The sequence below is a fragment of the Vitis riparia genome, chromosome 13 (genome assembly GCF_004353265.1).
Source record: "Vitis riparia cultivar Riparia Gloire de Montpellier isolate 1030 chromosome 13, EGFV_Vit.rip_1.0, whole genome shotgun sequence".
Classification (NCBI taxonomy): domain Eukaryota; kingdom Viridiplantae; phylum Streptophyta; class Magnoliopsida; order Vitales; family Vitaceae; genus Vitis; species Vitis riparia.
Window position 1 is genome coordinate 29,183,693 of NC_048443.1, and position 27,403 is coordinate 29,211,095.

Consider the following 27,403-nt stretch of genomic DNA (forward strand, 5'->3'; position numbering starts at 1 on the left):
TTAAAAAAAACCAAAGAAACAAGGGGGAATTTTATTGAAATATCCATTTTCTTTTGGCACACAACATGACCACAGATGCAAAGTCACAACCATCAGAAAAAACAATACCAGATTCAGTCATAAACAAGCCAACACACCAATTGAAAAGAAAGAAAGAAAGAAAAAAATCGTTGGAATATTGTGTTCAGATAAAATAAATCTAATATCATGTAGTAGCACGCTTAATATAGTTGATAAGACAGTAACGGAGCCGCATCCAGGATGTATAACATGCATGATTCAGTGAAAGGTGGAGGACTCCGTCATTATTCCAACTAGGCTGCTTGCTAACAAGTAACAATTGCCATTTACCATTACTTCTCCATAATCCATTCCCATTGGACTGAATCTGCAATCCAAATTTTTCTTCATGGGTTTCTGCCTCTCCTTAGATACTCACCCATCCCTTAAACATGGAATCATAGTTAGAAGGACTTCTAAAATTATCTGTTAATAAAAGAATATTGAAATAGAAGGGCTGTTGAAATTAATAGCAAGTTTGAAGAGAGCAGTAATTTTGAATAAACAAACAAATAGTTGAATAATAATATGATGTGAAGGAATTTTTGGGGAGAATGAAAATCTGTAGTCATACAGTTGGTGGATAAAAATTGAGTGATTGCCAATTGTTTTCTAACGTGTTTGTATACATGGAAGGAGAAAAGAAAAAGTAGAAATGAATGACTTACCAATAATCTATGAATGAGATGGAGGGCACGTGTCGGACTTTGTAGAAATCCTCCCCTTCTATTCCATTTATCACTTGAAGCCTCTGCATGAATTCATTGGGCATAGACCCAATTTCCAATATCTGAAGCGTAGTGATATATCTCAACCCTTCAGGAACCATTTCCAATGATAAGCATGCGTCAATCGATAAATGCTTTAGACTAGGCATTGCACTTTTGTCCACCCACAACCTTTTTAAGGCATAGACAGCGAAAAGTTGCAAATATTTGAGTTGAGGGAACCCATTTGCAGAGAAAACCAATTCCTCCCCAGAGTAAAAATTAGAGCATAAGTACAGGGTTGTCAAGTTAAGAAGCCTCTCCAGAATTGGCATCGGATCCTGTCTTAGGCGAGACTCCCACAAGGTTAACTTGGTGAGGTTCGGAGGCAAGTGGTGGTGCTCAGGTAGATTGCTTATTTCTCCTCCTAGGTATAGCTTATAAAGATGTTGACATATCGATAATTGCCTCAGATCTGTTTCTTCCATGGTGGCCCTTACTTCATCCAAAACCAAGGACTCAAGGTTGTTTGAAATGGGACAGGAGGGATTGAGGATCATCACAAACTCTTTAAAGCTTTTGATATTTTTTATAAGCAATTTCCTAAGCTTGGTCAACTGGGCCAAATCTTGTACATCCCATTGTTCTCCATCAAAGTTTTTTAGTGTCTCCAAGTTGCTTAGGTTGTCCCATTGCACCTTACTATTATCCACCTTAAGCTCTAGAGGAAGGTAGAGATGCCTTAGCCATTTCATTCTTCCTATCACTTTATTTATTCCAAAACAATTTATCGGTTGACCATCGACACAATAAAATCGTAAATCCAATGTTTGAATACAACCTAAATTTCTTATAGATGATGGGAAACTTGGCAAAGAAGCAAGTTTTAAACTTAAGTACTTCAAGTGTATTAGGTTGCCTAATGCCTTAGGTATATTTTCTTCCAAAATAAGTTCCTCAAGACTTAACACTCTTAATAATTTGAAGTTCTTCCAGTCAGTCTTTCTCAGCACCCAGGGGATTACCGATGAATCTCGCATACTGAATATTAGCAGAGACCGAAGGTGTGTACCATTTTGTGGGTTCAAATTGACATAGCTATTGGCATCTTCATCTTCATTTTTAGACGGTAGTCTAGCCTCTTCAACACTCTCTAAAGGACCGCATTGATCCAGATATATGGCACGTCTTCGGACTTTATTTGAGGTGCGTGTTGTTGGCATGGAAGATGAAAATGTCTCCATCTGCTGAAGATTGACAATCTCAAGAAAATTTTCTTCCTGTGCCTTTGACAAGCATAAATCTCGCATAAGGTCATGTAGTCGGCAAGTTTTGACTCTTCCATTTGAACTCCTTCTTCCTACTTGAACCATACACCTTCCAATTAGCTCATCGAGATACCCTTCTGCAACATCCTCCGATGTTTCTTCTCCCACTCGTGACACAATCCCTTCGGCCACCCACATTTGTACCAAAGTTTTTGTGTGTATTTCGTGGTCCTCAGGGAAATGGCCCAAATAGAGGAAACATGATTTTAATTGGTATGGAACATCTTGGTAGCTGAGAGCTAACACATCCGACACTCCACTACCTTGCTGCTCGTATTTGTCTTTACCTTTTCTCAAGTATGATTTAGTATGTTTATGAACCCTTTCCCATTCATAGGTATGGTGTTTTGTAGCCAGAAGTCCTCCAAGCACAACAATCGCCAGTGGCAAACCTCCACAACATTTAGCCATTTCCTTTCCCAACAACTCCATCTGGTTAGTAGTGGTCGGATCTAGAAAATCATAAGAAATTGATAAAGAATATTATGGTAAGCATTCTAATGAGGGTAATGCAATTTAGCATAAAAATCCCATGTAGCATAAAAAGTAACCAATTTACAAGACTTTCTTTGTGTTTCTCTTTCTTATACAACATATACTAGTTCACCAATCTTCTAAATAGTTTTTGTAAAATTACACCATTTTAATAGATAAATTATACAATTACTCATCCATAACTCACAAAAAGTTGGAAAAAAATTCAAAGTCCTGCCATGAACATGGGCAACATAACCTATGAGCTCAAATTGGTCCCATATTTTAATTTGTAACCCTAATTTCAATTTATTATTAGACCAAGGTTTTTTAACTCATGTTTCGATAATAACAAAATAAGGATTAGATTTAACATTTTCTAATTTAGTGAATTAGACAAGAAGATTTCCATAGAACTATCTTGTAGAAGATATATGGAGAAAAGAGAATATCAAGAAGGTTTACATAGATCATTTTTAGGTTACTTTTATGTAAGATTGTGGTTTGTGCTAAGTTAGGAATGCATATTATTATTAAAGCACCTAACATGTCAAAACTCATCCAATTGATTTCAAACGGGCCTTGAATCTTTTCAAAATTGGATGAAGAATTTTTCTAAATAAAAACTACAATTGATTAGTGTTATTCATGGTTTAAAAAGTTTTCAAAATGTTAAGGAGTTTATCTTGTTTGGTTTCCTCAAGAATTTTATGTTAAAGATGCAAAAGTTTCACAAATTATGGAACTCACTTATGTTTTTTTTTTTGAAATAAATATAATAGGTTAAAGATATAGAAATAGATATAATAGCATCTCCCAATATAAATAGGTTAAAGATATATTGCCACTCCTAGAAATTACTTATGAAGGCACCAACCAAGTAAAAGAATTTAAGATAAGTATCTTTGTGAATAATTATGATTTGTTTTCAATGAAAAATTTTGAATCCATTGGTGAGATGTTTACTAAGTTTATGAAGATTATAAATGAACTTCATGGTTTGGGAAAGACCTTCATTGAAGTGGAGAAAGTAAAAGATTTTGAGGTTTTTATCAAAATAGTGTGAAGCTAAGGTGATTGCCATCCAAGAAGTTAAAGATCCCACCACAATGCCTCTTGAAGAACTAATTAGGTCACTTATGACTCATGAGATACACATGAACAAGCATCAAAGAGTTAAAGAAAAGAAGAAATATGATATTGCATTCAAAGCTTTACCAATTGACGATAAAGAGGGGGAAAGTGAAGATGAAAACTTTGATCTCATTTCTAAGAAGTTTATGAAGTATATCAAACCTAAGAAGATCAAGGGAGGAAGACTTTATCCAAAGAAGGATAAAATGATTTTTTCTAAAGAAAATGAAGTTTTGAAAAAAAAAGAATGACTCATATCCTCTATTGAAAATTTTCCAATGGGTAAGAGATTTTCAATATGATTTAGTAAATCGAAAAATGTATTTTTGATGAGAAGGGATAAGGTTACAAGCCTTATAAAAGTGAAAAGTATTATAAAAATTATTTTGTGAAAGAGACTTTAAAAAGTAATCTAAGCACCATTTGTAACTTTTATGGGGGAGGAAGTTATTTTAGTTGTAATTGTCCTTTAATGTCATATTTAGTTATGAAATCATCAAACAGGAGGGTTGTCTTCTTTTTGTCTCTTTTTTCTTAATGATTTAGAATAACGTAAGTAGTTTGATGTAGGAAAATGTCTAGGAATTTACATTTTAGGATTTAGATAACATTGGTGTTGGTATATTCTTTTTATTAGTTATTAGAATCCATATAAAGGAGCTTGTATTGATTGGATGCGAAAAGATAAGACTACTTATTTTTTTGTACTTTGCTAGGTAAGGTAGATCAAGAAAAAAACTTGTTTAACAATGTTAAGAATGTTTACAATTTATAATGAAATTTACTAAAGATTTTTGTTTTATATTTGATTGATAATCATATTATAAAGTGGAAGATATTTTAGACATTTGCATCAAGCTCAAACTTCCTTTTTCCATACGTGCTCCTCCAAAAGAACACATTAGAATAAGAGGTAGAAATTCATTGGTGGCATATTTGATCAAATGGGTAATTTTCTCACCTATTACAAATCCTATACCACCCCCCATAAACTGAAATTCCATAACTCTACTATGGGAATACCATTTAAATTGGAATCTGCAACAGATACAAATGTTGAATTCCAAAGGAGAAAAATGATAACCTTTTAGGAACAAAAAAAATATGAGTATTAAAGTTACTTGAATATGATTTGTAGGGATCCAACCAATAAGAAAAGACAATACACTTACCTTGAAACAATGTAAAAAGAGGGATTATTGACATTGAGAATTTGTTGGTAATGAAAAGTATAAATCATTAATGTCTTGATTTGAATATCAATTTGCAAAGTATAAATCATTGATTTTTTTTTTTTTTTTTTTTATAAAAAAAAATCATCTTTTGATTTATCATTTGAATGCAAGTGCTTAATATTTTTCAAATCAAAAGAAAAGTCTTTGGAAAAACTTGATTTACTTTAATGATGAAGCAATTTTTGTTTTTGATTTATAAAACTTTTTTTGCTGAGAGATTGTAAAAGTGATGATGAGTTAAGGATTGAAGAATAATATTGATAAAACTTAACTTCACAACAAGGAAAAATGGAAAAGAATGCAAGGCCAAATGAAAAATAAAAGAAAACTCTACATTAAAGAGAAAAAGCAAATAAAGAATCTTAAAAGGATTAAAGATAACACCACTTATCATCAAAGATCGAAATTAATTCAAGAGGGGTAAAAGTCTCTGTTCTTATCTTAGAAATACTTGACTTCTTTTTCTTTTTTGCTATTTTATCCTTTTGATTTAAAATTTTCATGAGGCAAAATAGATAATATTTTGAATTATGATCATGCATAGAAAAATCTTTATAATCTCATCAAATGGATAATAATTGCTAGCATAAGGCTGAGATAAAAAAAGAAGATATAATTTATGAAACCTTAGGAAATATAAAATGCTTATGTGCTTGCGTGTTTCAATAATCTACCTTATGCATGCTTATTGTTACATTATTTTTGTAAATGAAATTGCATATATTGCCAATTTTCTCATTTCCTTTATATTTTTCCAAATCATGTTTTGTCTTGTATGCATTTGATCTTAAACTTGTACTAGCAAGTTTATTCAAATTGTAACCTTATAAGATTGCTCGAGTGTGGGGATTGCATGAGGGGATTTGCCAAGCATGGGATAATATTCGAGGACTTTAGTGTTAGACATCTCCTCATGAAAAGGTTCATTGGAACTATAATTTAATTGTAAAAGTTTGAAGGCTTTGTTTTGATTGAAAAGCCTGAGAGTAGTGGAACCCAAATTTCATTTGGAGTTTGATGAAAATGGATGTAAGTAGGGTTACGTTGAGCCACTATTATAAAATCTAGTTTAAGATTTCTTCAACAGTTCTCTCTTTATTTTATATACAATTGTTCATTCATCATGTTTTCTATGTATTTCTTAAATAGCCATTTGCATTCATCTAAAATCATATTTGTAAAAACAGGAGAAAGAAACCAGTACCCAATTCACCTAGGTTGGTTTAGCATAAACCTAACATTTACTTCTCATCGTGACAGTCCAATGTTGTAGCTATGAAATCTAATTGGAAAGGAAAATAATAGAAAAATGCTTTTGGATGTGTTGAAAAATACCTCTCTTATCATCTCTGGGGAATGCTTTGGTTCGAAGAAGCTCCCAACTCTTCTCCTCAGATAAAAGCTCTGGTTGGTACAAAAAGCCTTGTGGATCCGCATATGAAGCCACTGCTTGGATCCGAGTGGTGAGCAGTATTTTACTACCCGCCTTATGCAGTGGAAAGGCAGGTTTTAGATTCTCCCAGTCTCCTATTTTCCACATATCATCCAGAATCAAAAGACATTTCTTTTCCTCTTGAATTTTATACACGCTCTCGAATAGCTCCTCATCCCTCATGTTGCGGATTTTCTTTTTGTGCTCTTCATTAGCAGAGGTGAGCTGGATCAATATTCCTTGTACAACATCTCTAATATTGAAGTATTGAGATATGGAACTCCAAGCAACATGGTCAAAATGACGCCTAACATGAGCATGATGATAAACCTTCTTGGCAAGAGTAGTCTTTCCCAGACCCCCCATGCCGTATATGGAAACAACCGAGCATATCTTGTCTGGTTTCATCAACTGTTCCAGCAAAATCTCTACGCCATCCTCCACCCCAACTGTATCTTCATCGACAACATGGGAATAAGTCCTCCTAGGCAATCGTTGGCTCTCAGTTCTGAAACCAGAGCCTTCTCCTTCTGATATGCTCCTTATGTTATAGCTTTGTAAACTTGCAGTCAGACGGGAGATTCTGCTTTTTATGGCGTCAATCTCTGTTCCAACCTCATGGAGTGCTTTAAATTCTGATAAGAAGCAAGCATACCTCTTGAGATTGTTTTGGAGGCCGCTTCTCCTGCTCAGCGCAGCCTTGGAGGCATAAGTCTCTATGATGTCCTCGGTATCATAAGCTGCCTCTCTGATTTCTGCAACCCAATTGCGAATAACCTCACTTTCATATTGTCTTGCATCTGCATCTCTCAGAAAGCATTTCATCGTCCTTAGCTCAGCTTGAATTTCAGTAACTTTGTCGCTCACCCCTTGTAAGAAACTTGCCTGTTGGATTAACAGGTCACCTAACCTTTCCACAGCAAAGGAAACAATAGCCTCTGCCATTTTTCTCTTTTTGTCTTTCATAGAAACCTATTTTGGCTCTTAATTTGAATTGATGGTAGGTTTAGAGGTATTCTGTTGTGTTTTTGAATGTTATGGACGGAAGAATCACTTCTTTGCTTTGGGATATTGGCAATTGATATTCTACTCTCCTACTCAAAGAATCTCTACTTCTTCCAAATATACTCTGCAGCTGGGGTAAGTTTATTCAGTTGTGTTATTGAGTGTTCTGGATGGAGGAATCACTTCTTCACTTGGGCATATTGGCAATTTCTTTCTCCTCTTCTACTCAAAGGTTCTCTTTACATCCAATTCTACTTCTTACAAATATTCTCTGCAGCTCGGGAGGGAAAACAGGGGTGTCAGCTGATTTTAAACAACTAGAGTCTACCGGACACGCCCCATTTCCAATTGTGAGGTTGGAGATACTGATTTTAACAACTCGACCTCTCTCTCCAATCTTTTGGAGTGGTCTACCTTTGGATAAGATCCAAGCATACCTCTTGAGGAGGTTTTCGACACTGCTGCTGGGCAGACGTTACATTGCAAGCAATTCCTTCTACATTCCAATTAATTACCAACACTAGTCTCCTGAGCTCCATTTGCAAACTGCTCAACTCTGTCACTCACCCAAATTACAATTCAGCTCCCATATATGATATCTCTGTGACCATGGGAAAGCAACATGTCAATGGTGTGTGGGTCAAGGCGCTTGGATTCCAATTACCAAAAGACAGAAGTATAGCTCAAGGATAGTACAGAGTAGAATCAACCCAATCATACCGTCCTCCTTTTCAATGATCTTCTGTTTGTGCAGATGAATAAAATAGATGCTTGCATATCATTTTCTTGTTTTCCTCAGATTTACATTTTAGAGCTACTTTGATGGCTAGAAGTTTTTAGTGTAGGAAGTTTAAGTTTCATTTCCTTTTCCAAAGATGGGATTGATTTATCTGCTGAGGGAAGCAAGATAGTTGTGGAGGAGATACTGAAGGTGCTTAAGGAAGCTGAATGGGAGCTTAGCTACTCCATGCCCACTGAATTTGGAGATGACTCCCCAATCCTCATTGATGGAAAGACCACCTTGAATTCCTCAAATGGGACCTTCCACAGGAAGATTCAATGGGACTAATTAAGTTACCAAATGCAAATCTTTATTGCGCAGGACATGCAAAAGAGTAAAAAAGGGAAAAAAGGAAGATGTATTGTTTAATATCCCAGGATATAGATGCAGTTCAATTGGTTGATTTACTTCCTACTGCTTGCCATACTTGTGCTATACTACGGAGATGATGTTAGAACAATTGGGGTTTTCTCTCTTTCTTTTCTAGATGGGCATATGAAAGCACAACCTGTTAAAAAAGCCAAAGAAACAAATGGAAATTGCATTGAAACAACCACTTTTATTGTACACAACAGGACAATGAAGCATCACAAAAAAGCACAATCTGAACCTTCCAAAAACAATCCCGACATCAAGAAAACTAGCAAAGGTTTTATGGCAATGTCAAAATATTGTGTGAATGACCGAATACTTTGGCCTTGAGTTTTGTATATTATATATAGACTTTACAAGGATGCTTTACATGGAAAGCAAATAAATTACAGCATGATTCTAGCCCTATACATGTAAACTATAATCTGTCAAATAATATATGTTAACTCTACAGAATAATAAATGGAGAAATAAGGAAACAATTGTGGGCTAAAATAAGGAAAGAAGGGTGGACAGCAAGTGTGGGCTAAAATATGGAAGGTGTGGAGGGCTAAAATAAGGAAGGTGTGGAGGGCTAAAATAAAGAAGGTGTGGACAACAAAGCTGTCCTTTGACAGCCCCCCTCAAATTGATGCAGGTTGATCAACAAGCATCAATTTGCTACTTAGCAAGCAATGTCGATGACGAGGGAGAACCTTGGTGAAGATATCAGCTATTTGTAAGTCGGTGGAAATATGTGGAAGAGTGATAACACGAGCTTCAAAGGCTTCACAGATAGAGTGACAGTCCACTTCAATATGCTTTGTGCGCTCATGATAGACAGGATTGGCCGTGATCTGAATAGCACTTGTATTATCGGCATGTAGAGGTGTAGGATCGGTCTCAGAAAAATCTAACTCCGCAAGCAAACCTTGAAGCCAAATGATTTCAGAACAAGCAAGAGACATCGCCCGGTACTCAGATTCTGTAGATGACTTAGAGATTCTGTCTTGTTTCTTACTTTTCCAAGATATCAATGCATCACCTAAGAACACACACCAACCAGTGATGGAGCGACGGGTATCCGCACAACCAGCCCAATCAGCATCATTATAAGCAGCAAGGCGAGTAGAATTGCCTGCAGGGAAGAACAAGCCACGAGTAGAAGTGCCTTGAACATAGCGTATGATCCTACGAACAACAGCTAAATGAAGATGACGAGGAGTCTGAAGGAACTGGCTGACTTACTGTACAGCAAAAGAAATGTCCGGTCTAGTAATGGTGAGATAAACAAGGCTACCCACCAACTTCCTGTATAAACTGGGATCAGCAAGTAAGTCGCCCTCTTCTTTGCGAAGCTTGACATTTAATTCCATGGGAGTATCAATAGAAGTAGCCCCTTGTAGACCAGCTGTAGCCACCAAGTCACTCGCATACTTATGTTAATTGAGGGAAATACCAGAGGGACTATGATGCACCTCAAGACCAAGAAAATATGTGAGAGACCCAAGATCTTTCATATGAAAGGACTCGGAGAGATGAGTTTTGAGCTGACCAAGTAAAGCAGAATTGGAACCAGTGATCACAATATCATCAACATAAACCAAAAGAACAACAATACCCATGTCTGATTTCCGAAGAAACAAGGAAGTGTCATACTTGCTCTGCTTGAATGAAAATTGTAATAAAGTGGTGCGGAATTTATCAAACCAGGCCCTCGGAGCCTGTTTGAGACCATAAAGAGAGCGACGAAGCTTACACACATGTGAAGTCGGAGAGGGAAACAATCCCGGGGGTGGCTTCATATAAATACACTCTTTAAGATCCCCATGAAGAAAATCATTTTTTACATCCATCTGATGTAGTGGCCAATCATTGGAAGCAGCAAGAGCTAGAATCGTACGAACAGTAGTCATTTTAGCCACAGGAGCAAAGGTCTCTTCATAATTGACACCATATTCCTGATTATTCCCAAGTGCAACAAGCCGAGCTTTGTAACGATCCAAACTTCCATCAGATCGGACTTTGACTGAGTAAACCCATTTGCAACCCAGAGGAACAATAGTGGGAGGACAGGGCTCAATGTCCCAAGTGTGATTGGCCTCTAGAGCGGCAATTTCTTCCTGCATAGCTTGTCGCCAACAATCATGCTTAACAGTATGTGAGTAGCATGTGGGAATATCAAATTTGGACAATGCAGCAGTAAGGGCTGAAATAGAATTGCCAGAACTGGAAGAGAGAAATCCATACCTATTCGGAGGTACAGACACTCGAGAAGAGTGACGTACTGAAGGTGCTGCAACTGATTGCATCTGGAGCGTGGTAGGATCAGATATCGGGTGAGCCACCGAAAGAGACTGTGGGCGGGAGCGTCTCGTATACACAATACCTGGTTGAAAGCGAGTACTAATTGGATGAAGATCTGAGAACTGTTGCTCAAAGGAGGGAAGGACCACTGTAGAAGAGGATGACACAGTAGAAGAGGATATAAGAAAGAAATGTTGATTTTCACAGAAAATAACATTCATAGAAATACGTGTACGATGTAATGTAGGATCATAGCAAACAAATCCCTTTTGACACATATTATATCCCAAGAAAGCACATCGAACAGATTGAGCAGATAATTTATGTCGCTCATGAGGAGGTAAATGAACAAAGCATACACAACCAAAAATACGAAGGTGATCATAACTAGGTTGCTTAGCAAATAAGCGGAAATAGGGAGACTCCATATGTAGGACTTGAGAAAGTAAACGATTAATCAAGTGAGTAGCAGTTTTTAGAGCCTCTACCCAAAACATGGATGGAACAGAAGATTCTAACAAGAGAGTACGTACCACATCTAAAAGATGACGATTTTTGCGTTTGACAACTCCATTTTGTTGAGGAGTAGAGGGACATGAACGTTGATGAATAATACCCTTAGAAGCCAAGAATGCTTGAAACTCAGTAGACAAATACTCACCACCGGAATCTGTGCGTAATGTCTTAATAGAAGTAGAAAATTGATTGTCAACATACGCTAAAAACTCAGTGAAAGTACGAAAGACCTCAGATTTAGAGCGAAGAAAGTAAACCCAAGTAAATCTGCTATGATCATCAATGAAAGTCACATAATATTTAAATTTCTCATGTGAACTAACCGGGGAAGGTCCCCAAACATCACTATGGATAAGATCAAAGCAGTGAGATGCTCTACTTGCATGCAAAGGGAAGGGAAGAGTTTTACTTTTACCAAGTTTGCAAGAATAACGATCCTTATTACCAGGTAAATCAGAGTTCAATACATGAGATAAGATTTGAGTATTGGGATGGCCTAAACGACGATGCCACACCATACTAAGATCTGAAACATTATTATAAGCAAAAGACTTAATAGAAGAAAGTGGAGAAAAATCTGGAACAGGTAAAAATAGTGGAAACAAGCGCCCCACTTTAGGTCCCTTTGCGATCGGCTTCCTCGTTACCTGGTCCTGCACAACACAACCATTACCAGAAAAATTAACAGCACAATTGTTATCAACTAATTGGCCAACAGAAATAAGATTCGTGGAAAGTTGAGGAGTAAGAAACACGTCAGTGAACTTAGAGGAGGCATCGCCTATAGCAGCTATGGGCAAAGAGCTGCCATTGGCAGTCTGAATGGAAGATTGACCAGCGTAGGGCCGAACATGACACAAAGCGGTGGGATTATTAGTCATGTGATTAGAGGCCCCCGATTCCACGTACCAGAGTTTAGTAGAATTGTTACCTTGAAACCCCATTGCTGATAATGCTGAAATTAACATCTGTTGCACCATTTCTGGGGTGCAGTAATCTGGTGCAGGAGGTGTAGGAATAGAGCACGCAGCTGAAGGATAGTCGTGTGTTGCAGAAGTTGCTACAGGAGGGATAATAACCGAAGTCTGAAATGCTTGGGCCTGACGATTCTGGGGGCGAATACGACATTCTTTGATAATGTGACCCTTCTTCTTGCAATAAGAACAAAACTTCTTAGGGCAAGTGGCAGCAATATGCCCATATTCCTTGCAGCAAAAACACTGCAAGTTTTTAGAATGCATAGGTGGTCCGCGACCTTGGGCAGCATAAGCTACAATTGTCGTCTCGGAACTACCATGAGATTGCTCCAAAATAGCTTGAGTACTAAGGCGTTGCTCTTCGCGAAGTAACTCACCAAAACAAATATCAAGAGAGGGAACAAGAGATCTATTCAGTAAAGAGGAGCGGACAGATTCATATTCCGGACGTAGTTTCATAAGAAACTGATCATGCCGAGTAGTCGCGTGAATAGTCTGAATAGTTGAAATAGCAGCAATAGGAACATCCGCTGTAACCAAATCAGCATATTCATGCCAAAGAGTCAGAAATGCTGAGTAGTAGTCCTGGATGGAAAGACTACCATGTTGAAACATGGCAATCGCATGTTCTAATTGAAAACGACGAGCATCGTTATCCTGATGATAAACTTTCTTCAAATAAGCCCACATAGATTGAGCGGAGTGATGGGGCCGCAAGTGGGTGACAATATGAGGCTCCACTGAACCAAGAAGCCAAGACATGATGCGTGCATCAAGCATAGCCCATGAAGGAGAAGACCCAACATCCTGAGATTTGTCAAAAGTTGATGGTTTTTCAACATCCGTGCCATCAATATGACCCCAAAGGTCTTTTCCCTTGAGAAAAAGTTCAAACTGAAATGCTCAGGTAGAATAATTTATGCCTGTAAACTTAACACACAGAGGTGCGGAATCCATAAAAAATAAATAGAACCCGAGACAAAAGGATGGACCAAAAAAAAAATCCCAGAAGAAAACTGAACAACCACAGAAATACTGAGAAAAATGGTTGTGGTTGGGTGCAGCACGGATCAACACAGACTTGACCGAAAGACACGAGAGGCACCTCCGAAACCGAAAAGACAGAAAAGAATTTGAGGAAAGAAAAATTAGCAACCTTGCTCTGATACCATGTCAAAATATTGTGTGAATGACCAAATACTTTGGCCTTGAATTTTGTATATTATATATAGACTTTACAAGGATGCTTTACATGGAAAGCAAATAAAAGCAAATAAATTACAGCATGATTCTAGCCCTATACATGTAAACTATAATCTGTCAAATAATATATGCTAACTCTACAGAATAATAAATGGAGAAATAAGGAAACAATTGTGGGCTAAAATAAGGAAAGAAGGGTGGACAGCAAGTGTGGGCTAAAATATGGAAGGTGTGGAGGGCTAAAATAAGGAAGGTGTGGACAGCAAAGCTGTCCTTTGACAGGCAACGCACCAACTATTAAGAGGAGAAAGAGAGAGAGAAAGAGAGAGAGAGAGAGAGAGAGAGAGAGAGAGAGAGAGAGAGAGAGAGAGAGAGAGAGAGAACATTGTTTTCAGATCACAGACAGTTGAATTTCATCTACCACCGCACTCATTCTACTTGGTAAAAGAGTACCGGGCAAGAAGCAGTGAAAGATGGAGGACTACACTAATTTCCCAATTAGGCTGGCTGCTCACAAGTCACTGCTGCCATTTAGCATCACTTCACCATCAGGGCCTATTGGATGAAATCCATCAGTAAGTTTTTCATTCAGTGGTTGCTCCTTCTCTCTTCATCTTTAGGTGCCTCATAATCAAAATCATGGTTAGAAGCAGCATTTCAACAATTTAAGGCTGTTAAAATAAGTGAAACTTTGATTATAACTTCAATCTATGGGTGCTTAAAAGCAACAACAAAATGTTGTCCTTAACATGTTTTTTTAATGCACAAACTCATCAAAAAGCATAAACAGCCAGGAATATTGGTTGAGAAAGCAAATGCTTAGTTATTTTTCATATCTTGCAGTTGATCTATGAGCTTTCCATAAATAGTTGAATCCCTGAAAACAATGTGTACTTTTTAAGGCAAAGAAAAGGAACTTGGTCCACTACATGTTGTGTTTGTTACCTATTAAACAATTGAATTATTTAAAAACCCCTATATTTAAGCAAATTATCCTCAAATGGTTAATTTTTTTTTAATTCACTATTAGTTTGAATGAAATAAATAGCAGGATGAGGAGACAAGAAATTTTGAATAAACAAACAAATGGTTGAATAATAATGACATGAAAGATTTTTTTTTTTTTTTTTTATATGAAGAATGAAAATTTGTAGTCAAGCAGTTCATGGGGAAAAATGGGGTGCTCGCCAATTTTTTGGTGTGTTTGTATGTGCAGAAGGAGAAAAAGTAAAAGTACAAATGACTTACACATGGGATGACCAAGTAATGAGATGGAAGGCACCAAGTTGGACTTTGTAGAAATCCTCTCCTTCTCCATTTATCACTTGAATCCTCTTTGCGAATTTTCTGGGCATTAACTCAAACTTCAATTTGTTAAGGATAGTGATAGAAATCCTCTCCTTCAACAATGATTTCTAATGATTTATAGTTAGCAATTGTTAAACTCTCTAAGACTAGGCATCATACCTTTGTCCAATATCCTCAACCTTAAAAAGCAATAGATGCTAGAGAGTTGCAGACATTTGAGTAGAGGGAAATCATTTGAAGAGAAAATCATTCTCTCTCAATATATAACATATGACATGATGAAAGAGTTGTTTGAAAGAATTTTTGGTAGAATGAAAATCTGTAGTCAAACAATTCATGGATAAATGTGGAGTTCTTGCCTTTTTTTTTTTATGTTTTTTTTTTTATATGTAGAAGGATAAAAGAAAAAGTACAAATGACTTACCAACAATTAATGAGATGGAGGCCACATGTTGGACTTTGTAAAAATCTTCCCCTTCTTTTCCATTTATCACTTGAAGCCTCTCCATGAACTCTTTGTGCATATACTTGATCTCCAATGCTTGAAGGGTAGTGATATACCTTAGTCCTTCAGGAACCATTTCCAATGATTTGCATCTAACAATTGTTAAACTCTTAAGATTAGGCATTGCACCTTTATCCACCCTCAACCTTCTTAAGTAATCGATATAGGAGACATGCAAATACTTGAGTCGAGGGAACCCATGTGCAGAGAAAACCATTTCCTCCCCAAAGTAACAATCAATCTTTTAAGTGTAGGGTTGTCAAGTTAAGAAGCTTCTCCAAAATTGGTATCGGATCTTGTTTTAGGTGAGACTCCCACAAGGTTAACTTTATGAGGTTTGGAGGGAAGTGGTGGTGCCTAGGCAAACTGTTTATTTCTCCTCCCAAGAATAGCTTATAAACATGTTGGCATATAGATAACTACCTTAGATCTGTTTCTTCAATTTTGGAACTTACATCATCCAAAACCAAGGAATGAAGGTTGTTTGAAATGGGACAAGAGGGTTTGAGAATTACCCCCAACTCTTTAAAGCTTTTGACATTATTTATCTTCAATTTCCGACGCTTGGCCAAGTGTGCCAAATCCTTTACAGCCCATTGCTTTGCATTAAAGTTTTTTAGCGTCTCCAAGTTGCTTAGGCTGTCCCATTGCACCTTGCTGTCATCCATATTAAGATATTGAGGAAGGCAAAGATGTCTTAACCATTTCATTCTACCTATCACATCACGTACTTTAGAGCAAGTTACCCAATGAACACTGACAAGCCGTAAATCTAAAGTTTGGATACAACTTAAATTTCTTATGGATGATGGAAAGCATAATAGCTTAGCATATTTAAGACTTAAGTACTTCAAGTGTATTAGGTTACCAATTGCTCTTGGTAATTTTTCTTCCAATGAAGGTCCCTCAAGACTTAGCACTCTCAATAGTTTGAAGTTCTTCAAGTCCAACTTCCTCATCATCCAGTGGACTGAATTTTTTGTTGGTGGATAGAATATTAGGAGAGATCGAAGGTGCATACCATTCTCTACGTTCAAGTTGGCATCGCTATTAGCGCCTTCATTTCTATTAACACTCTCCATATGAATAGATCGATCTAGATATATGGCATGTCTTCGGACTTTATTTGGAACGAGTGTTGTTACTCTAGAAGATGAAAATGTCTCCACTTCCTGAAGATTAATAATCTCAAGAAAGTTTTCTTCTTTTGCCTTTGATGAACATAAATCTTGCATAAGGTCATGTAGGCAACAAGTTTTGACTCTTCCGTTTGAACTTACTCTTCCTGCTTGAACCATACACCTTCCAATTAGTTCATCCAGATACCCTTCTGCAACATCTTCCAATGTTTCTTCTCTTGCCTCTGATATAATCCCTTCAGCCACCCACATTCGAACCAAAGGTCTGGTTGGTATTTCATAGTCCTCAGGAAAATTGGCTAAATAGAGAAAGCATGATTTTAAGTAGTATGGCAAGTCTTGATAACTTAAAGCTAACACATCAGACACTCCACTGCCTTGCTGCTCGTAATTATCTTTGCCTCTCCTCAAGTATGATTTAATATTTCTATGAACTCTCTCCCACTCATAGAATGTGTGTTTTGTAGCTAGAAGTCCACCAAGCACAACAATAGCCAATGGCAAACCTCCACAATATCTTACCATTTCCTTTCCCAACTCCTCCACGTTGTCAATGCTAGGATCTACCAAATTATGAGAAACTATTACCAAGAAAAACAAAATTACTTGAAGAACTAGAGTAATGCAATTTCTTGGGAAAAAGTTCAAATTCCAGCATGGACCCAAGCTAGAAGCTCAAACTGGTCCCATGTGGTACAGCCCTTGTTTCAATTGACTTGTTGCTTTGACAACTCAACCTTGTGTTATAGCTAATTTATAAAATGGAACTGACAAGAGATAGAATAGAAACTGTTCAGAGGAAAGCCCAATTTTGGAGGCACAATGAGAAATACCTGTACCATTATCATTTCCAGTTGGCAATGCTTTTCTCTGAAGAAGCTCCCAACTCTCCTCCCCTGTTAAAAACTTTGGTTGGTGAAAGAAAGCCATGTTTGGATCCACAATTGAAGCTGCCTGGCACCAAGTGGTGACCACTATCCTGCTGCCCTCCTTTCCAATTGGAAAGGCAGGTCTTAGACTCTCCCAATCTTGTCTTCTCCACACATCATCAAGAACCACCAGACATTTCTTTTCCTCTTGAATTTTATACAATCTCTCCAACACTTCATCATCACTCATGTTGTCAATTTCCCTTCTCTGCTCTCCCGAAGGAGATGTCAATTTGATCAGTATTCCTTGCACAACAGCTCTGATGTCCAAGTATTGAGATATGGAACTCCAAGCAAAATGATCAAAATGACGCCTGACACGGACATGATGGTAAGCCTTTCTAACAAGAGTAGTCTTTCCCAGACCCCCCATACCATATATGCACACAACGGAGCATCTCTTGTCTGGTTCCACCAGCCGTTCCACCAAAATCTTTGTACTTTCCCCCACCCCAATTGTATCTTCATCATCGAGGTGGGAGTAAGTTGGCCTACGGATCAGTTGTTGCCTGCTATTTCTGGAACTTGAGCTTCCTCCTCTAATTTTATTTATGTCATACCTTTGTAAACTTGCAGTGAGACTGGAGAGTTTGTTTTTTATGGCATCAATCTCTGTCCCAACCATGTGGACTGCCATAAGTTCAGAGAAGATGAAAGCATACCTCTTGAGGATATTTTGGAGACCCCTTCTCCTCCTCAGCGCAACTCTGAAGGCAAAAGCCTCTATGACGTCTTCAGCATCATATGCAGCCTCTCTAATTTCAGCAATCCAATTGCAAATCATCTCATCTTCATCTTGTTTTGCATCCGCATCCTTTAGAGAAAACATTTCATCCACCTAAGCTCAGCCTGAATTTCCGCAACTTCATTAGTAACCCCATATAAGAAACTTGCCTCTTGAATTAACAGATCGCCTAGCCTTTCCACAGCAAAGGACACAGTAGCCTCCGCCATTTTTTCTGCTGATACTTGTTCCTCCAAGAGGGAGGATGGAGGAGCCGTGGAAAAGTTGGATTGCCTCTCTGACGTCTTCTACTCCTCATATCTCACTTGTATTTTGATATAATTTGAGAAAAAAATACATTGACACCCCTCTCATTAAATACATGGCTATTATTTTTTGGAGGCTTTCTCCAATAATACACCCTCTTTGCACACGGGGAATCAAACAAATAAAGCAGAAACATAAGGCTGGCAAGTGGGGTCTGTGATACATATCCTGGATGTCATGTTTTCTTGGTTTCTCTTACAAGATTTCAATTCTAATTTTGAATATTCAGTTATCTCTATGACGTGAAAGAATTTTTGGGCAGGATGAAAATTTGTAGTTAAACAGCTCATGGATTAAAAAATAAAATAAAAAAATTGGAATGCATGCCATTTTTTTATTTTATTTTGTGTTTGTATATGTAGAAGGAGAAATGAAGAAACACAATTGACGTACCAATGGTTAATGCTATGGAGGGCATGTGATAGTGAGATCGATGCAGGGCATAAGTTGGACTTTGTAGAAATCCTTCCCTTCTTTTCCATTTATCACTTGAAGTTTGTCCACAAACTCTCTCGGCATATAGTCAATGCACAATTTCTGAAGGGTAGTGATACATCTCAGTCCTTCAGGAACCATTTCCAATGATATACACATACCAAGCATTAAACTCTTGAGACTAGGCATTGCACTTTTATCCACCATCAACCTTTGTAAGGAGAAGGTATGGAAGAGTGGTAGATATTTGAGTGGAGGAAAACCTTTCTTAGAGAAAACCATTTCCTCCCCAGTGTAAAAATCAGACCATAAGTTAAGGATTGTCAAGTTAATTAGAAGCCTCTCCAGAATTGGTATTGGGTATTGTTTTAGATGAGAATCCCTCAGGTTAACTTAGGAGGGAAGTGGTGGCGTCCAGGCAAGTTGCTTATTTCTCCTCCTAAGAATAGCATGTAAAGATATTGACACATCAATACTAGCCTTAAATCCACTTCTTCCATTTTGGTCTTTACAAGATGTAATCTCAAGGAATGAAGGTCGTTTGAAATTAGACTAGACGGTTTGAGAATTACCTCCAACTCTATAAAGCTGTTTCCCAGACCCCCCATGCCGCATATGGAAACAACCGAGCATCTCGTCTGGTTTCATCAACTGTTCCAGCAAAATCTCCATGCTGTCCTCCAACCCAACCGTATCTTCATCGACATCGTGGGAGTAAGTCTGTCTAGGCAATCGTTGGGTCTCATTTCTGAAACCAGAGCCTTCTCCTTCTGCTATGCTCCTTATGTTATAGCTTTGTAAACTTGCAGTCAGATGGGAGATTCTACTTTTTATGGCATCAATCGCTGTCCCAACCTCATGCAGTGCTTTAAATTCTGATAAGAAGCAAGCATACCTCTTGAGGATGTTTTCAAGACCGCCTCTCCTCCTCCTGGCAAGCTTCAAGGCAAAAGTCTCTACAGTGTCTTCGGCATCATAAGCAGCCTCTCTGATTTCTGCAACCCAATTGCGAATGACCTCATCTTCATATTGTCTTGCATCAGCATCTCTCAGAAAGCATCGCATCATCCTTAGCTCAGCTTGAATTTCAGTAACTTTGTCGCCCACCCCATGTAAGAAACGTGCCTCTTCGATTAACAGGCCACCTAGCCTTTCCACGGCAAAGGAAACAGTAGCCTCGGCCATTTTTCCTCTTTTGCCTTTCACAGAAACCTGTTTTGGCTCTTGGTTTGAATTGATGTTAAGTTTAGAGGCATTCTTTCGGGTTTTTGAATGTTATGGACGGAAGAATCACTTTTGTTTACAATCACTCCATACACATATTAGATTCTTATTAATTATTCATGTTCATACAGCTTGTTTTTAATTAATGAAATTCAACTTGCAATTGCTCTTATCTTTTTGGCATCTGTTGTTGTCATTACTCCAAATATGACATGGATTGATTTCAATTATTCTAATTCAACTCGCTCCCATTAAGTCCAAACACATATTAGATCTAATATTTATTATTGTATTGTGAAAAATATAAAAAAAATCAAATATAATTAAAATTAATTAAAATTTTATATAATTTTAAATTATTTTATCTTTATATTAAAGGATTAAAATAAATTAAATAAATTTAAATTATCATATAAAAATAATTTATTAATTTTAAATCTAATTTTTATTATTTCTTTCCTTTCTATTTTACGCTCAAATATATGGCAACCGGACATCACCTGAAGGGTCGTCCATTTTCTCATGGTTTGGGGTTTTATTAGTTGGGCATGATGGAAGATGGAAATCTGGATGTCAATTTTTTGGTTAGAGATCACTTCTACACCTCCTACTTGACTTTTACATAATTTACGCAAAATTTCATTTGCACCCTCATGCCCTCAGGTTTGTGACAAAATACAGTAACACCTTCGTAGTTTTCGAAATTGGACTCCACTCCGCGCTATTAAGGCCTCGTCTATTTTATGACGGCACCAGCATTTTTAGAAAATACCAACAATGCCCCACTTTCCTTGTGAGCTGGTCAGCTGTACTCACCTAATCTTGTTTGATTAATTCCAGCCTTATAATAAAATAAAAACAAATCAGGTGTGAAACAAAAATCATTTTCTAATTAAATTTTTTATTAAGTAGGATAATACTTGAGAACATCATATTATTACATATTAAAATCACTATATAATATTAAATATAAAAAATTTATTTCCTAATTAATTGGAGTTAAGCTTTTTATCAAATAAATCAAATCCAATTAAACTCAATGTGTCCTAACTAAAAATTGAGAAATTTCTGAAAATCAGTGATTCTCTTCAAAAGGAAAAGTTTTTCAGATGGAGAAAACGACCCAATGATGTCCTTAAAAAGCTTTTCAGTCCAACCTGTGATTGTCTTTGAGAACACAACGGATGGACTACAGCGCCTTGGTGTCAGCGGCGTGACTGTGGTGACTGTTGAGAAGCATCGGATCCCTCGTTCCTTCATTGCCGATAATTCTAGTTACATGCGTAGTAGCACACTCAATGATGAGAGACAATAGAAAGTAAAAAGTAGAATAGAAGGTTGTCTCCAATGTATGCTCTTCATTTCAGTTTTCAACATTGTTGATGCCTTGCGTCCTAGGGATCCACGCAGCTGCCAAGTGGATGTGCGCTTTCAACCAAGGATGAATTCTGACTCGGTCAATCCTGAAAAAGATGTCCGGACAGGGTGCCCGGACACACCTTCTGATGGTTTTGTTAGCCATATCTCAAAGGATCAAGCTGTTGCCTTTTTTTCTGAGTCAGATAGCTTACCTTCCTCGTGAAAGCCTTTTTATATAGTGTCAGAAGTTCTGCTCCCCTCTTTAATGGTGGGAAGACTTTTTGGCTTATCATGATATCCCTGAAGTGATGACAAAATCATTATCACCCTGCAGGCGGCTGTCAGAAATCGTGGGAGGTGACTTGCCATCACTCTCGTTCTTTCGCTCTGCAGGTGGTGGAACGTGGACTGTGACAGGCTGTCTGGGGTGACTCAACATGACTTGCTTTTTACGGTCAATGTATCCGGATAGAATAGAGCACCGTCCGGGTATAATATTTGAGAGTACCGTGTGCCTCTCTGGGGGACCCGGATAGAGTTGGCGTGCCACATGGACTCTGGGGGTGGGGGTGTCCCTACACTTTGGCTTAGCCACCCATGCTTGAAGGGAATGAGACGTATCGACTGGCCTTGCTTGATTTCAAGGCTAAAATAACCGAAGACCCTCTTGGGATCATGAGGTCATGGAATGAATCAGTCCACTTCTGCCAGTGGAGTGGTGTCACTTGCGGTCGCCAACACCAGAAGGTGACTGTGTTAGACCTACATTCTCAGCAACTTGTGGGTTTAATATCACCCCATATTGGGAACCTGAGCTTCATCAGAGTACTGCTGCTCCAAAACAATAGTTTCAATGGTGAAATTCCTCAAGAGGTTGGTCGTCTGGGCCGATTAGAGACATTGCGCCTCGACAGTAATTCATTAGATGGTGAAATTCCCTCCAATATATCCAGTTGCTCTAATCTCATTTCTCTAACTATCGGTTTCAACAGTGTGGTAGGGAAACTTCCTGAAGAGTTTGGCTCATTGTCCATGCTCCAATTTCTTGCAGTTCAGCGAAACAATCTATCTGGAAGTATCCCTCCTTCTTTTGGAAACTTATCATCTCTTGGGAAGTTCTTTGCAACCCAGAATAATTTGGTTGGGAGTATTCCGGATGGTCTAGGCCTACTGAAAAATCTTTCCTATATTGCATTAGGCTAAAACATGTTGTCTGGTACCATTCCTCCCTCATTCTTCAATCTCTCTTCACTTGCAGTTTTTGATTTTGATGTGTCAAGGAACCAAATCCAAGGGAGTCTTCCCGCAGATATAGGCAACTCCCCTCCTAATCTTGAATCCCTTGGCATCGGCCTTAACCGATTCACTGGAACCTTTCCTGTTTGATCCAATGCTTCAAAGCTAGCAAACCTAATAATTACAGGTAATCAACTTACAGGAAAAGTGCCGAGTTTAGAAAAGCTGAATCAGTTCGCATGGCTTAGCAGGTCCACAAACAATCTTGGAAGTGGGGAAGCTGATGAGTTAAACTTTCTGTCCTCATTGACCAATGCCTCAAGCTTAGAGCTACTGACCATAAACGCTAACTGAAAATGTGAATCTCAATAATGAACTACACCTAGAGGGGGGTGAATAGGTGTTGTAGAACAATTTAAAAATTCTCCCAACAAAGATTACCTAACCTTAAACTATCTTAATGTCAAGAATTTTTTTCTTCTAATAAATTTTCAACAAAGCAAAACATCCACAAGCAATAATGTATGCATCAACACTCTCCCAACAATTTATAAATGCAATACACATGCAAATGCTTCAACACTCCTCAAAAATAAATCAAAATATAGAGTGAGAGAAAGAGACAATGAACACCGGATTTTTAACGTGGAAAACCTCCGAAGAGATCAAAAACCACGGGCCTATCACCGATTGAAAACTCCACTATGAAGAATAAAAACTGAGTACAAGGTTTTACCTAGCTCAAGCCAACCAATCCTTCCCGGAATACTTGACTAGTACCTTCATTTTCAGCTTCTCCTTTTGGAGCACACTTGGAGTCCACACCAAGCTCAATCTCGGCCTCTTCTTGAATCCACACAAGAAGAAAATAGGTTTTTGCACAACCCAAATAGAATGAGAGATTTAGATGTGAATGAAGGAATGAATCAACCCATTTATTGTTCAAGAAAATCCATTGAAAACTAATTTTGAAAACATTAAGAGAAGTGGATTTTCTTTGCAATCAAAAACCCCAACTTAGGAAAGCAAAAATGAGAAAATGAAGAACACTTGGAGTGTGGCTGCTCTCCCCACGTTTTCAGCAGTCTCTCTACCCAGAAAATGAGAGAAGATTGGTTTTTAAAGTGTAAAAAGAAACCCTTAATCTAATGACTGAGATTTGATAAAAAAAACATTAGTTGGATAGATCCACCCCTATACCTGGATCGATCCAGAAATAGAGGAATGAAAGCCTTGCACCAAAAACCATTTTCCCCAACTTTCTAACACATTTAAAGATTAAAAACCGGGTTGATTCACATCCAATCACCACACACTCGACTACATACCTCGGCCTCTTAGCAAAGTCTTAGTCTTCAAAGTCAAGTAGTCCGAATAGGAATAGGAAAGCCGAGTTAGAGGACACTTAGGAATTTTGTCCGGAATTGCCAACCTAGTTAAACACTCACACTAACAATTTTGGAGGGATGCTGAATCTATTGGCAGCATCTCGATCATGCTTGCAATATTTTTAGTAGATAACAATCATATCTATGGGGGCATCCCAACTGGAATTGTAAATCTTGTCAACTTGGACAGATTAGAGGTGTGGAACAACCAGCTATCAGGGAACATTCCCTCTGATATTGGTAAGCTTCAAGAGCTAGACGTATTGATTTTCAATGGAAACAATTTCTCAGGGACTACTCCATCCTCTGTAGATAACGAAATTAACAATACTGCTCCTGAGAAGTAATAATCTCCATGGCAGCATCCCCTCTAGCATAGGGAATTGCCAAAATTTGCTAGCTTTGGATCTTTCCTATAACAATCTCTGTGGTAGCATACCCCCTCAAGTAGTCAGTTTCTCATCCCTATCGATCTATCTTGGTCTATCCCAAAACTACTTGACTGGTCCTCTTGCAATAGAAGTTGGAAATTTGAAAAATCTTGGTGAATTAGATGTTTCTGATAATATGTTATCAGGTGAAATTCCAAGCAGTCTTGGCAGTGGCATCAGACCGGAGCTCCTATCCATGCAGGGCAACTCCTTCCAAGGGTCCATTCCTTCATCTTTCAGGCCATTGCAAGGCCTAATTGGTTTAGATCTTTCTTGAAACAACTTGTCAGGCCAGATTCCAGAATTTTTTAAGGGCTTCGACTCACTGCAAAGTTTGAATCTCTCTTACAACAATTTTGTGGGAGAGGTACCAATAAAAGGAGTCTTCAAGAATGCAAGTGCAACTTCAATTGTGGGAAACAGTCAGCTCAGTGGGGGCATCCCTGAATTTCAGCTGCCCAGATGCATCTTCAAAGAGCCTAAGAAGGGAAGCTTGAGCCTGGCCGTGAAGATAATAATCTCAACTGTCTCTGGGATTCTCGGAATAGGCTTTGTTCTGGCTTTTCTGATCTTTTACAGGTTAAACAAGAAAAGAAGAGAACCTATTTCAAGCTCTTCAGAGAAATCACTTCTGAAGGTGTCCTACCAAAGTCTCCTTTGGGCAACTGATGGGTTCTCTTCCTCCAATTTGATTGGTGTTGGGAGTTTTGGGTCTGTGTACAGAGGAATTCTCGTTCATGATGGAACAGTCATTGCTGTGAAGGTACTTAACCTTCTCCGAAAAGGAGCTTCCAAGAGCTTCATAGCTGAGTGTGAGGTCTTGAGGAACATCAGACATCAGAATCTTGTCAAGGTACTCACTGCATGCTCAGGTGCTGATTATCAGGGTAATGATGTCAAGTCTCTACCCTGCAATTTGTAGCGTCTCTATTTGTATTTTGCTATAGTACTGTCAATGTGATGCCTCCCTTTGTCTAATTTATTGTAAAAGTGAAATAAACGAGGATTTCAAAATTTAAAGGATAGTAAAATGGCTTGCATGAAATTACCATTCATAGTCATCATATACATGTTGAATACAAATTTGAACAAAGGATTGAAGAGAAGAAAGATTTTCACATTCTTTCTCAAATAGAAATGGAATCTCTTAGAAGTTTGGTTTTTTACTTCTTTCGTATCCCCTGTCTCGTGTCTATTGTGAAGACCGGCAACGGCTTCTCTGTTCAACTAATGAAGACTTGAAGCCAACTCCACCGAACCTAAATTCTTATAAATCCATTTGCTTTGTTCTAAGGGAACCAACAACACCCATATCCTTTCCACCCCTTGCAGCTACAATAAGTCTCCCTTCTCTGCAATGGGGCATCTGGGGTTGAGTTATGGTGTATTGTGCTCACTTCTCAATGTTTTCTTCCGTGCTATCCTTCTATGTTGCTTGAGCATGCATGCTGCACTCAAGCTTCCCCACTGCCATGGCCAGCTTTAGACCAGGAAGGAATGAGACTGACCGACTGGCATTGCTTGCATTCAAGGCTAAAATAACCTATGATCCTAGCCGGATTCTGAGATCATGGAACGGTCACTTTGGTCGATAGCATGATGTTTCATGTGGGAGCAGGCATCAGTGGGTAAACTTTCTCTGACTTGGGGCGAAACAAGCTCATTGGGAAAATTCCAATGGAACTTGGGACATCTTTATCAAAGCTCCAAGTACTTTCACTGCGCTCCAACAATCTGACAGGTTATATACCCCCTTCTGTTGGGAACTTTTCATTTCTCCATAACTTTACTTGGGAAGTAATAATTTTGAGGGAAGCATCCCCCATACATTAGGCCAGTTGACAAGCTTAGTGTCTCTTTCTCTGGGCATAAACAACCTGTCTGGTATCATTCCTCCCTCCATCTATAATCTCCTTTCCATCATTTCCTTTTGGATGCCTGTAAACAGCATCCATGGGAGTCTTTCTTTTCAACTGTGAGAACAAAAACTTTTTATAAAAAGTTCAATGCATTTTTTTTTTCAAAGTTTAATATACTTTTTTTTTTCTTACTAATTTTGTCAAAAGAGATCATAACTAAAATAAAATAAAAATTGTTGGGTTGTGGTCATTGATGAAAATATTTCGGTAATTACGAATATATCGATATTTCAATTTTATAGATATATCAACGAATATTTTAAAAAAAAATTTAGGTAATTTAAAATTGGTCAAAACTTATGAAAATATTGAAAAAAACTTTAAAAATGACATAATAAGTAATACTAAATATTTTGAAGTTATTTTATATATATATAATAAAAAAATGTGTATGATATAATTAATCATATTTGAAAATAACATAGAATGCGTCCATACCTGTGCAAAGAAGTGAAGAACCACCCAGCTTGAAGCCTTAACCAATTGCCGCCGACTTGATGACACCCTTCTCCATCACTGTAAAAAAGACTCACGTAAAACCTGGGAAGATTTGACACACAGGTCCTCATGAGTCATGAGGCTACCATTCCACCATTGTCATTCGACAACACCCCTCTCACCCCATGCAGAACACAGCCAATACACCTGCAGGCTTGTCTCCATCAACAGTGAGAGGCCACCTCCTTAATCAAACACCTTTGTAGCCCCTATAAGAGTTTTGGGTCAAAATAGTGGTTGTAGGGAAACCAAAATTATTTCTACCCATTCTCCAAAACTTACATTTAAATGACTCGTGTAATTCAACATAGGCCTCACTCCATAAATCAAAATTCAGCTTTTAAGGTTTACTGGTAATTAATAAGTATCCTAATCAACTCTAAATGTGGGTAGATATATAAGGATATAAAAAAAACAAAACTTAAACCCAAATAAGGAAATAATATTTATATATAAACAAATGAAATTAAT

At 37.9% G+C, this 27,403-nt stretch overlaps 5 protein-coding genes and 1 pseudogene across 8 annotated transcripts; 1 reads left to right on the forward strand and 5 right to left on the reverse strand.

The window, feature by feature from the left end:
• LOC117929177 (disease resistance RPP8-like protein 3) lies at positions 1–1,505 on the reverse strand. Its single transcript, XM_034849409.1, has 2 exons — positions 729–1,505; positions 1–445 (listed from the first exon to the last, which is right to left on the reverse strand). Exons 1-2 carry the CDS (start codon positions 1,325–1,327, stop codon positions 436–438), a joined length of 609 nt encoding a protein of 202 aa, XP_034705300.1. The 5' UTR covers positions 1,328–1,505; the 3' UTR covers positions 1–435.
• A 258-nt stretch (positions 1,506–1,763) lies between these two features.
• LOC117928520 (putative disease resistance protein At1g50180) lies at positions 1,764–7,315 on the reverse strand. Its single transcript, XM_034848397.1, has 3 exons — positions 6,274–7,315; positions 1,862–2,547; positions 1,764–1,808 (listed from the first exon to the last, which is right to left on the reverse strand). The coding sequence occupies exons 1-3, from the start codon at positions 7,313–7,315 to the stop codon at positions 1,764–1,766; spliced, it is 1,773 nt and encodes a 590-aa protein (XP_034704288.1).
• Positions 7,316–11,754: 4,439 nt separating this feature from the next.
• Positions 11,755–13,496, reverse strand: LOC117928032. The gene is made up of 2 exons (XM_034847783.1): positions 12,262–13,496; positions 11,755–11,983 (listed from the first exon to the last, which is right to left on the reverse strand). The coding sequence occupies exons 1-2, from the start codon at positions 13,085–13,087 to the stop codon at positions 11,946–11,948; spliced, it is 864 nt and encodes a 287-aa protein (XP_034703674.1). The 5' UTR covers positions 13,088–13,496; the 3' UTR covers positions 11,755–11,945.
• Positions 13,497–13,747: 251 nt separating this feature from the next.
• Positions 13,748–18,405, reverse strand: LOC117927859 (putative disease resistance protein At1g50180). Of its 4 annotated transcripts, none has more exons than XR_004653425.1 (3): positions 17,296–18,405; positions 14,759–14,857; positions 13,748–14,124 (listed from the first exon to the last, which is right to left on the reverse strand). XR_004653425.1 is itself a non-coding variant. In XM_034847553.1 (2 exons), exons 1-2 carry the CDS (start codon positions 18,218–18,220, stop codon positions 14,832–14,834), a joined length of 951 nt encoding a protein of 316 aa, XP_034703444.1. In that variant the 5' UTR covers positions 18,221–18,405; the 3' UTR covers positions 13,748–14,831. The 4 variants fall into 4 exon arrangements, 2 of the variants coding, with proteins under 2 accessions (XP_034703444.1, XP_034703443.1); XR_004653424.1 differs by adding an exon at positions 15,243–17,025 and having other exon boundaries at positions 13,748–14,857; XM_034847553.1 differs by having other exon boundaries at positions 13,748–14,857.
• A 512-nt stretch (positions 18,406–18,917) lies between these two features.
• LOC117929296 (putative disease resistance protein At1g50180) lies at positions 18,918–20,062 on the reverse strand. Its single transcript, XM_034849571.1, has 2 exons — positions 19,450–20,062; positions 18,918–18,979 (listed from the first exon to the last, which is right to left on the reverse strand). Exons 1-2 carry the CDS (start codon positions 20,060–20,062, stop codon positions 18,966–18,968), a joined length of 627 nt encoding a protein of 208 aa, XP_034705462.1. The 3' UTR covers positions 18,918–18,965.
• A 1,995-nt stretch (positions 20,063–22,057) lies between these two features.
• Positions 22,058–25,437, forward strand: LOC117928521 (annotated as a pseudogene).
• The last annotated feature ends 1,966 nt before the right edge of the window (positions 25,438–27,403 follow it).

Excerpts from the sequence above, each read along its gene's own strand:
- LOC117929177 (XM_034849409.1), bottom strand. The coding sequence starts at position 1,327 with ATGATCCTCAATCCCTCCTGTCCCATTTCAAACAACCTTGAGTCCTTG.
- LOC117928520 (XM_034848397.1), bottom strand. The coding sequence starts at position 7,315 with ATGGCAGAGGCTATTGTTTCCTTTGCTGTGGAAAGGTTAGGTGACCTG. Across the intron at positions 2,548-6,273 it reads CCCCAGAGATGATAAGAGAG|ATCCGACCACTACTAACCAG; the intron begins GTATTTTTCAAC and ends ATGATTTTCTAG. Across the intron at positions 1,809-1,861 it reads ATGAAGATGCCAATAGCTAT|TATGCGAGATTCATCGGTAA; the intron begins GTCAATTTGAAC and ends GCTAATATTCAG.
- LOC117928032 (XM_034847783.1), bottom strand. The coding sequence starts at position 13,087 with ATGCTTGATGCACGCATCATGTCTTGGCTTCTTGGTTCAGTGGAGCCT. Across the intron at positions 11,984-12,261 it reads ATCAGCAATGGGGTTTCAAG|GACCAGGTAACGAGGAAGCC; the intron begins GTAACAATTCTA and ends TGTGTTGTGCAG.
- LOC117927859 (XM_034847552.1), bottom strand. The coding sequence starts at position 18,220 with ATGTTTTCTCTAAAGGATGCGGATGCAAAACAAGATGAAGATGAGATG. Across the intron at positions 17,026-17,295 it reads TGGAAATGATAATGGTACAG|ATCCTAGCATTGACAACGTG; the intron begins GTATTTCTCATT and ends ATAATTTGGTAG.
- LOC117929296 (XM_034849571.1), bottom strand. The coding sequence starts at position 20,062 with ATGGCCGAGGCTACTGTTTCCTTTGCCGTGGAAAGGCTAGGTGGCCTG.